This window comes from Erinaceus europaeus, chromosome 17 (assembly GCF_950295315.1).
Source record: "Erinaceus europaeus chromosome 17, mEriEur2.1, whole genome shotgun sequence".
Lineage (NCBI taxonomy): Eukaryota > Metazoa > Chordata > Mammalia > Eulipotyphla > Erinaceidae > Erinaceus > Erinaceus europaeus.
The window spans coordinates 13,636,135-13,647,401 of NC_080178.1; the positions used below are offsets into that span (position 1 = coordinate 13,636,135).

General features: G+C 39.1%; 1 protein-coding gene across 1 annotated transcript in view; it reads right to left on the bottom strand.

Moving 5' to 3' along the window:
* Positions 1-10,343: 10,343 nt before the first annotated feature.
* Positions 10,344-11,267, bottom strand: part of LOC103109910 (olfactory receptor 4S1) — a 1,881-nt gene continuing 957 nt past the window's right edge. Inside the window, exon 2 of the mRNA XM_007519027.2 lies at positions 10,344-11,261. Coding sequence (XP_007519089.2) covers positions 10,344-11,261 — 918 coding nt within the window. The remainder of the gene's footprint in view (positions 11,262-11,267) is intronic.

The following is an 11,267-nucleotide window of genomic DNA, read 5'->3' on the forward strand; positions in this document are numbered from 1 at the left end:
TTATAATTAAGATAGTCTACTTGCTCTGCTACCAGGATGACAGTCAGCAACAAAGGTGGGATTTTTTTATACACAAATAAAAAATAATAATAACAAGAGTGAAGATTTCTCTCAGTGAAGATTTCTCTACATGTTACTTCTCTGATATATAGTGAGCGCTATTACACACCTATACATCCACCACACAGACTAAATGTTGATTTAAATATAAACATCAAGGTAACATCATATGATTCAAAACAATAGTATTTAGAGTAAAGGGCGGGGTGTAGGGCAGGTGGTGGAGCACTTGGTTGAGCACACATGTTAAAACACCCAAGGACTCAAGTTCTCATGCCCAGTCAGTCCTCACTTGCAGGGGGAAAGCTTTGCGAGGGGTGAAGCAGTGTTGCAGGTGCTTCTCTTTATCTCTTCCTCTCTATCTCTCCCTTCTATCATGATTTCTTGCCATCTCTAGCCAATAAATAAATTTAGGTAATTTAAGAAATAGATTAAATTGTCACATAAGGAAGAGTTTACCACAATGTATCTATAAGAAAGATGAAAAGCATGAAAAACCTGATTCTGCCATAATTTCTTCTCATTTCCCCTTAGCATGTTGAAATTTTTAATGAATGCATATGTATTTAAACACCATATACATAATGTGTAATTATATTTAATGTGTATGTATAAACATAATATTAGACATTCAGTTAGTAAAAAAAAGTAATCAAGAGACTTAAAAAATGAAAATGGAAATTAAGCATTATGAAAACTTATGAGACATGCCAAAACCATTTCTAAAAGGAAACTTCACCATAATATACATATGTATTTTTAAAAGAGATCAAGTACACAATATAACTTTACACCTCAAGGAAATATTAGCCAATAAATAAAGAGATTAAACCAAGACAAAATTTAATAAAAGGAGTAAATTTAGAGATCAAAACAGAAGTCAGGGGGCTGGGTGGCAGCGCACCTGGTTGAGCGCACACATGAACCCAGGTTCAAGCCCCTGGTCCCGACCTGCAAGGGAAAGCTTCACAAGTGGTGAAGCAGTGCAGCAGGTGTTTATTTTACTCTTTCCCTCTCTGCCTCCCCTTTCCTCTCAATTTCTGTCTCTATGCTAAATAAATAAATAAACTATTTTGGAAAAACAGAAATTAGTAACTGAAATAACAGTAGAAAAGATTAACAAAACTAAGGGTTTACTTCTTGAGAAAATCAACAAAATGGGCAACACTTTAGCATAATTTACCAAGGAATAAAAGGAACTCAATACATATACAGTTAGAAATGAAAGTTGGCCAGCAAGATAGTTCACTTGGATGGTACACTTGTTTTGTCACGAGTTTGACCCAAGTTCAAGTCCAGTCCCCACAGCATTAAGGGATGCTTTGGTGTTGTAGTATCTTACTGTCTCTATTTCTTTCTCTGTCTTTATGAAAAGTTGGCAGAAGCTTTGAAGATCCAATGAAGACTAAAAGAAAGTGACTATCAAAAGTATAAGTATACTAAAATAAATAGAATCACAAGACTTCTATGAAGTATTATTATTTACCAAACTATTGGATATCTTCTAGAAAAAAAGACAAGTTCTTAGAACATAAAACCTAGAAGAACTGATTCATGTAGAAACAGAAAATCTGAACAGACTAAATTTTTTTAAGAAATTGAATCCAAAACAAAAACAAGTCTAATACCATATAAGTTTGTTGGTAAAATCAGGCTAAACACTTAAATAGTTAGTATCAATCTTTCTCAAACTCTTCCACAAAATACTAGAGGTCATTTCAAATCCATTTTATGAGGTCTCATAACCTTGATACTAAAACCAAATAAAGATACCAAAAGAAAATAGAATTCCAGCCCAGTATCCCTGTGAACATAGATAGGAAAATACTCAACAAAATTTTAATCAAGTCACCTCAACAATACATCAAAAAAGTGATACAGCATTTGTAAGTGGAACTTATTCTAGATATACATGGATAGTTCAATATCTTCAATTAATGTTAGCTCCATGTTAGCAAATAAAATATTAAAAAATCATATGATCATCTCAATAGATACAGGAAGAAACATTTGACAAAATTCAAAGCATGACCAAAAATTTTGAACAATCTTGGTATAAAGCAAACATTTGTACACAATAAAAAAATATTTATATATATACATATATATATGACAACACCACAGCTATAGACTCCTTGGGAAAAAGCCAGAAATGTTTCCTCTGAGATAAAAAAAAATGAGACACAGAAACTGACTGTCAATATTTTTATTCAATATTTTACCAGAAGTTCTAGCAAAAAAAAATAAACAAAAAATATACGGTAGTTAAAAGACATCAAGATGGGAGTCGGGCGGTAGCACAGCGGGTGCAAAGCACAAGGACCAGTGTAAGGATCCTGGTTTGAGCCCCCGACTCCCCACCTGCAGAGGAGTCGCTTCACAGGCGGTGAAGCAGGTCTGCAGGTGTCTACCTTTCTCTCTCCCCCTCTGTCTTCCCCTCCTCTCTCCATTTCTCTCTGTCCTAACGATGACATCAACAACAATAATAATAACTACAACAACAATGAAAAACAAGGGCAACAAAAAAGGGAAAATAAATAAATAAATTTTTTTAAAAAGACATCAAGATAAGGAAAAAAATGAAATTGTCTTTGATGACAGATAACATGATTTACAGAGAAAAATTAATGAATTAATTCGGTGAAGAGAGATACAAAAACAAAATATAAAAATCTGCTATTCAAATAAGTGCAAGAGACAGGCATACTTTAATGATGACTCTTTAGTCACTATCAGGCTACCCCATCAGCTGGGGCCCTAGTCGGGGAGTCCCTAGATTCCCAAACAGACATGATAGACCTAGGCCTTGAATAAATACCTCTCTCCGTTGTTACTGGTCATCTCTATCAGGAACAACAAAATAGACCCCTTTGTGGGCCGTCATAGGACCTTGCCGTCAATTTGGATCAACAATGGCAGAGAATATTCTATCCATCCTCTGAAGGGAGGCTGGACAACATACTCTATGCTACACCTGAGGAAGATGGGTCAATATTGGGGCAGCTTGGAATGTTCATACTCATGACCACAGAATGTGAGCTCAGATCTACAGGGATACAGAGGTCACATAGGCTCCTAAGCTGAATATGGGCCTCAGATCACATCAAATCAATGGGGTTTACAGTCAACAATATTTATACAACTTTCCCTTATTTGGGAGCTACTCTCTTCCAAGATCCAGCTTTCTGATGGTCCTTTTTGACATCATCTCCCCAGACAATAACTTGGTTGGATCCACCTGCATATCAGATTTCAGGCTCAAGGGGGAAAAAAAGGAAAACTAGTATAGCCACAGGCCCTTTGGAATTTAACTAAAATAGGCCTACTAGCTATCTACAAAAAGGAGACACCCCCCCCCCCACTCTTCATCTGCACTATTCCAGCCTTTAGGTTCATGATTAGTCAACAATTTGTTTGGCTTTGTATGTTAACTCTCTTTCCAGCCACCAGGTTCCAGATGCTACCATGATGCCAACCAGACTTCCCTGGACAGACAACCAACCCTACCAATATGTCCTGGAGATCTGATTCCCCAAAGCCCTTCCTCACTAGGGAAAAAGAAAGGCAGGATGGTAATATGGATCGACCTTTTCCCCATGTTCAGCGGGGAAGCAATTACAGAAGCCAGACCTTCCCACCTTCTGCATCCCACAATGACCTTGGGTCCATACTCCCAGAGAGATAAAGAATAGGAAAGCTATCAGAGGAGGGGATGGGATATGGAGTTCTGGTGGTGGGAACTGTGTGGAGTTGTACCCCTCTTATCCTATGGTTTTGTCAGTGTTTCCTTTTTATAAATAAAAAAATAAAAAAAAGTCAAAGCAAAAATAAAATCAGCTTTTCTCTACATGAAGAACAAGCTATCATAAAGTATAATTTAAAAAAACAATACCACCTACACTTGCATCAAAATGAATGGGACACTTGGGCATATATTTAACCTAACAGGTAAAATGTCTACACACTGAAATCTATAAGACACTGAGGAAGTCATTGAAGAAGACACAAGCGAATGAAAAGATGTCTCACACTCTTGGATGGTAAAAATTAGTAATATTAAAATTTTATAGTACTTAATCTAGAGATTTAATGTAATTCCAAATATAAATATAAATTCCATGGAATTTTCACAAAAATATTAAACAACTGAATTTGTATGAAAACATAGAAGATCCTGTAGGGCCAAAACTATCTTGAAAATTAGGGTCAAACCCAGAGACAAAGAGTGATCTCTTTGATTTGTTACAGTTGGTAAAGTGTCATGAAAAAAATGGTATAGAGATTCCTCTAAAAACATCCTTCAACAGAAGATGAAAAGCCACAAGCTTCATTACCTTTTTCAGTAACAAAGGTAGCATTTCTACACACCCAAATACTGTATTTGCTTATCTTGTTCCTGAATTACTTCAGCATTTACATTGTAGGAGATTTATTCAGTTTTCTAAAATGGTGCCTCTAAAATGAGTGTACAGCAAAAAATTGTTCATCATGACCAAGTGGGATTTATCCCAGGAATGCAAGGCTGGTTCAACATATGTAAGTCAATCAATGTCATTCACCACATCAATAAAAGCAAAGCCAAAAACCACATAATTATCTCAATAGATGCAGAGAAAGTCTTTGACAAAATCCAACACCCATTCATGCTCAAAACACTACAAAAAATGGGAATCGATGGGAAATTCCTCAAGATAGTTGAGTACATATACAGCGAATCTACAGCAAACATGATACTCAAAGGACAGAGGCGGAAAGCATTCCCCCTCAGATTGGGGACTAGACAGGGCTGTCCATCATCACCATTACTCTTCAACATAGTGGAAGTCCCACCTATGTCATCTTTGATTAATGTCTCCCTTTCATTTCTCATGTCTGCTCAGTTACCACATCCCAATCCCACTAGTTTGAACTCTTCAGTGTCCTTTCCTTCACTCTTGCTGTGATCACTTCTCACACCCTGTCAGCTGATGCCTGAATGACTGAAGCCTCTTACTCTACAGAGGGAGGTCCTTACCACCTCCATCTTGTATATCCCCCCACACACCATGAAAACTGACTCTAGGGGTCGGGTGGTGGCTCAGTGGGTTAAGCGCATGTGGCGCAAAGTGTAGGGACTGGCATTAAGGATCCCGCTTCGAGCCCCTGGCTCCCCACCTGCATGGGAGTCGCTTCGCAGGCAGTGAGGCAGGTCTTCAGGTGTCTGTCTTTCTCTCCCCCCTCTGTCTTCCCTTCCTCTCGCCATTTCTCTCTGTCCTGTCCAACGACGAACAACATCAACAATGGCAATAATAATGACCACAGCGAGGCTACAACAACAAGGGCAACAAAAGGGAGGGGAAAGACAGCCTCCAGGAGCAGTGGATTCATGGTGCAGGCACCGAGCCCAGCAATAACCCTGGAGGAAAAAATAAATAAATAAATAAATAAATAAATAAAAAGAAAACTGACTCTAGACTCTTCCAAACTTGATCAACCATGGTTTGGGAATTTAACTGTGAAAAACCTAAAATCTGTCCTCTTTTTCAAGGCTTTCACTGTCTGAACCAGCTCAACAGTCAGTCTATTCGCTCACTAAACTTTGACTCACTTCCATCCACGTCAGGGTCTTTTCCCCTCCCATAGTCCCCCTTTGCAGAAGAGCCCTCTATTTGTCCATCCTATCTTGCTCCCTTTCCCAGTCTGATTCATCCGTTTTATTCAATGAAACTTGACTTTAATACTCTAAACTTACTTACCTCCTCTTCTCCAAGCACTGGGAAATGTTGGGTCATCAGAACAGTCATTGTGCATATTTGCGTAGAAAAACAATTTTAAAAATTTGTCATGACTTTTCCAGCAACCCAAGACTTTGGTAAGTAGCTGTAAATGTAAATCTAAGCATGTTAATCCTCAGCCTAAAATCTATCACGCCCTCCTCAATGTCCACATCATAAAGTATAACAGAGCACCAAAGTCCTAGTCCCTCTTGAACTGGTGACTGGCTATCCTTGCACCCATCTGTCATCCCCCAGATGCATATAACTCACTTATGTTCTAACCCAATGTGTTCTTATCAACTTCTTGGTGATTAATATTGCTTCTTTCTAGATTTCATTAAAAATAAAACCTCATGACCACACAGATGATGTATTTTTTTGTACTCTTAGAGTGTTATGTCACACTACTTTTATAGAAATTATAGATCCTTTATAATTACAGTTCTTCCTCATGCCAAAAATATTCTATAAGAATATCCAAAAGAAGCTAATATTATCTTAAATCTTTAGGATTTTTTAATTTATTTTATCTTTATTTATTTACTAGATAGAGACAACCAGAAATTAAAGGGGAAGGAGATGATAGAGAGACACCTGCAGCCCTGCTCCACCACTTGCAAAGCTTTCCCCCTACAGATGGGGACCAGAGGCTCAAACCTGGGTCCTCGAACATTATAACGTGCACTCAATCAGGTGTGCCACAACCAGACCCCCTAGTATTTTTTTTTTACCAGAATACAGCTCAACTCCAGTTTACATTAGTGCTGGAAATTGAACCTGGCACCCCTGGTGCCCAGGGACTGAAGTCTGTCGTTCTACTGCTGATGCTATTACCTGAGTTCTTTACTACTACTTTTGATTAATTACTTTTCAGTTGATAATTATAGCTAACATTTCAATAGTAATAATTATGCCATGTATTTTGTAAGTGTCCTACCTACCTATTTTATTTTCACAATGATCTGTGACATGGCATTATTACTATCACCACTATTTGTAGAAACAGAGCAGATAGATGGATTATTAGACAGAGGCTACACAGCAGTAGAGCCAGAATTTCTTTTTTGTTCAATTTTTTTTATTATCTTTATTTATTAGAAATAGACAGTCAGAAATAGAGAGGGAAAGGAGGGATAGAAAGAGTGAGAGGCAGAGAGACACCTGCAGCACTGCTTCACCACTTGTGAAGCTTTCCCCCTGCCGGTGGGGACTGGGGGCTCAAACCTGGGTCTTTGCGTGACGTAACTTGTGTGCTCAACCAGGTGCACAAGCTCCCAGCCCCCAGAATTTCTATCCAAGCAGCCTAACCATGAATCTTGTGCTCTTTAACTGCAATCTTATGCAGTCCCTGAGAACACAGCACATACATGGAGAGTCAAAAAGGAATAAGCCATTCTGTTAGAAGGACCAGGTATATTATTTGTGTACAAAACACAGGGCTTTCATTGGACATATGTTCATTCAGACATGATATTAAGAAAAACATAATAGAAGCAATCTGGGAGATGATTCAAATAGAAGAATGATGAAAATCCAGTTTTTCCAGGCTTCATGACAAAGAGATTAAACCTGCTAGCCTTTACTTTAGGAAAGTCACTATTTCCCTTTCTGTTATCTGTTTCTCAGTATTCATTGCTCTCTCTGATAGCCCATCCCTCACACGTGCTTTCAGTAATCCACACAGTTGTTAAAAAAAAAAAAAAAAAAACTTTCTCCCAGAAAATGCTGGTTCAGTAAGAATATATAAAGACAAAGTGGCCAGCACATAAGAACTTGAATCAGCAACTAAGCATATGGACTCTAAGCCACTGGGGTCTCGGCCAGAGCTTAGTAATGAAGATGCAGAAACTAGCCAGAGATGAGTAGGTACAGACCAATTCAAATGTGGGTGGGCCTAATCCTGCATAACATAAGGGAATGTCTATCCCAACCACTTTCCCAAAATGTACATCACAGTTTCCCAAAAGTTGGAAAGGGATTTTTAAAAACCACAAAATGTTGTATTACCTATAATTTATAATAAGAAAAATGAAAGCTCTGACTACTCTCCTCCCCCCAAAAAAAATAAATATATTCACCAAATCCAACCACTTGATTTACAAACGAACACTTGTGGTTCTAAGAGAAACTGAATGTCCAGTGTCCTGTGACTTCTTAGAAACTCACTTCCAGTCCCATTACTTACCTTTATGTCAGAAGATCTACAGTGGTTTTGCTCTGCCTTGGACAAAAAATATGTTCCATTGGATCTCAAGTGCACTCAGATGCTTCCAAGACAGTGTGAAGGGATCCAGGACATTGACAGAGATCATTACTCGCAGAGAGGTTCAGGTCAAAGAAAACTGGACCAAGTTAATATTACCCACCAAGCCAACTTATCACTGAAACTCTCCAATAAGCAAAGACCAGATGACACTCATGTAAGCAACTCTAAGTTAGAACTGATGAGGTGACAGTGACTGAGTGAGGTGAACTGGATCCTCCAAGCCACACCCTAGATAGATGCCATTAAATGAGCTCAGTATTTGATCGACCACAGGCAGTCTTGGCTGGTACTAGATGGTAGTTGCTATAGCAGTTCAAGATCAGAACTTGTCCCCAGAGACAAATACCAATGTTACTGAGAGTCCTAGGCAAACAAAGGAAATTATGGCTAAGAGGAATCATCCACTAAAGAAAGCAAATTCAAGGGATGTTCATCTAGACTGAAAATTTGGATTTACACTTCAGAAATCAACAAAAGCCCAGGGAGCAGTGGATTGAGAAATTCTGAGACTCTTTGTCTCATGTGGGAAACCTACCTACCCTTTAAAAGTCCAAAGGTTGTGATTTAAAAGATTCCACCCTTGGACTATTTAAAATAAATGAAGAGCATACTATAGTCAAGGGAGCAAGATCCCCCTGGGAATTTCTTTTCTCTCCGGTGGAACTTTGTCAATTAACCTGTGACTTGAAGCAAAATTCAGAAATATGTTCCTATCATGTTAATGAGATTTCTGTGAAGTGTTCTGACCCAATAATGAGGTAATATGAAAAGAAACTTGAAGAGAAGACACATGAGGGAATTTGCTTCTAGACCAGACAGCTGGCAATGACGAGAAGATAATGAAAAACTAAACTGGGTGCCAAGCCACGTGCGAAACAGATCAGGTTCAATAGCTGATTATCTAACTTTAGCCATAAAGTTTTACTTCTCCTATTTCTTTTTGTTTAATTTTTTTCAAAGTGTAGTAACTTTTTATTTTATGAATGGAAGCAGTTTGATAAAGTGACTAGCATCTAACTGGGAAATAAAATTGAGGACTTCTGATAATCAATTATAGTATTTTATTATTTTTATTTTATAATTTTTATTTATAAAATGGAAACACTGACAAGACCATAGGATAAGAGGGGTATAGTTCCACACAATTCCCACCACCAGAACTCTGTATCCCATCCCCTGCCCTGATAGCTTTCCTATTCTTTAACCCTCCAGGAGTACTTCCCCTATTTCTTTCGGGTTTCAATCACTTTACTGAGAAAGTATTAATTTACAGGATGGTAATTGTCACAAGGTTTCAGTTTCAAAATACCCCAAGACCTCCTCAATGTCCACCATACTGTCACCTTCCACCATTGAGCAAGGGATTCCACACACTCTCCCTCCTCACCCCCTAAAAGTCTCTCAGGCCAGGGTTCTGTTCTGTCTCTGCTCCTTTGCCTTCCCTCATCATGAAATTACACACTAAATATAACCTCTTTGTTGGCTGACACATTAAAAAGTCTTGTCAATATCACATGTGGCAAGGATGTACAGCAACGTAATCTCTATGTTACTAATAGAAATGAATAACAGTATAAGTCCTTTGAAAGTAAGTCTATACTTTTTTATAAAGCTGAATTTTTGTATCCCCTTCCATATAATTCCATCCCAACATGTTTACCCCAAGAATATTTTTCTACATTTATAAAAATGCTCACTGCAGCACCCTCGAATATAGGAAAAAAATCTAGAAACGACCAAAATACAATGAGGAGAAAACACTAAAATAAAATATGGTATATCCATTCAATGGAATATTATGTAATAGTAAAAACAGTGAAGTTATGTGGAAAACTGAGAAATGTTATGCACGTACAAACTATTGTATTCACTGTCAAATGCAAAACATTAATCCCCCAATAAAGTAAAAAAAAAAAAATCCATTGTATAGAAGAGATACTTGCAATTCCAAGATACTCCCTCATCCACAGGTTTCCTGAATGGTCCTTTGATTGTTTCACATCGGCCTTATGAAATGGCCTCCAGAAGGCCAAGATTACACCTTTCTCTCAGCGCACCTCCAGTTTCTCACTCACTACAGTCACTCCTTAAATATTTAGTACATAAAAGACTGAAGGATGATGTAGGATTACTGGAACCAGGAAATCAAAGTGCAAGAAGGACCGTGATTATTAAAAGCATCAAACTGACAATGTGAAGCCTTAGATGCTAGAAAGTGGACAACTTTCTAATTTCCTAATCCGAGGAAAGTACTCAGAGTGTCACTTCTCCCCTGTGGTCCCCTTGACCCTAAACAATTTCCTCATGGCACTTTTTACCTCATTATTCCTCAGGGTGTAAATCAGAGGGTTCAGCAAAGGAGGCATGACGATGTTGAAGAGAATGACAAGTTTGTCCGCAGCCAGGGTGGTAGAGGGACGGATGTACATGAACATGGGGGGCACAAGGACCAAGAGGACAGTGATGATATGTGAACCACAGGTGGACAGAGCCTTGTGCCGGCCCTCAGAAGAGCGGCTCCTGAGGTTCAACAGTATGACCACATAGGAGATGATAAGGACGATGAAGGACACCAAGGAGATCATGCCACTGTTGGCCACCACAATGAGCCCCACCACATAGGTGTCCACACAGGCCAACTTCAACAAGGGGTGAACATCACAGAAGAAGTTGTCAATCTCATTGGGCCCACAGAAGGGCAGCTTGGCTGTGAGGAGGGTCTGCAGGATGGAGTGCAAGAAGCCAGCCACCCAGGAGGCCCCCACCAGCAGGCCACACTTCTGCCGGTCCATGATGGTTGTGTAGTGCAGGGGCCTGCAGAGGGCCACGTAGCGGTCATAGGTCATGGCTGTGAGGAGGAAGATCTCAGTGCCACCAAAGAAGTGGGCAGAAAAGAGTTGGATCATGCAGCCATTGAAGGAGATGGTTTTATGCTCCACAAATGTGTCCATGATCATCTTGGGTGTGGTAGCTGATGGGTAACACATGTCAGCAAAAGACAGATGGCTGAGGAAGAAATACATAGGAGCACTCAGGGTCTTGCTGGCATTGATGGTGACAATGACCAGAAGGTTCCCCAGGACGGTGAGCACATGGAAGAGGGAGAAGACCACAAAGCACACTTGCTGTAGCTCCCTGCTCTGGAAAAGACCGAACAACACAAACTCAGTCACGTTGTTCTTAGC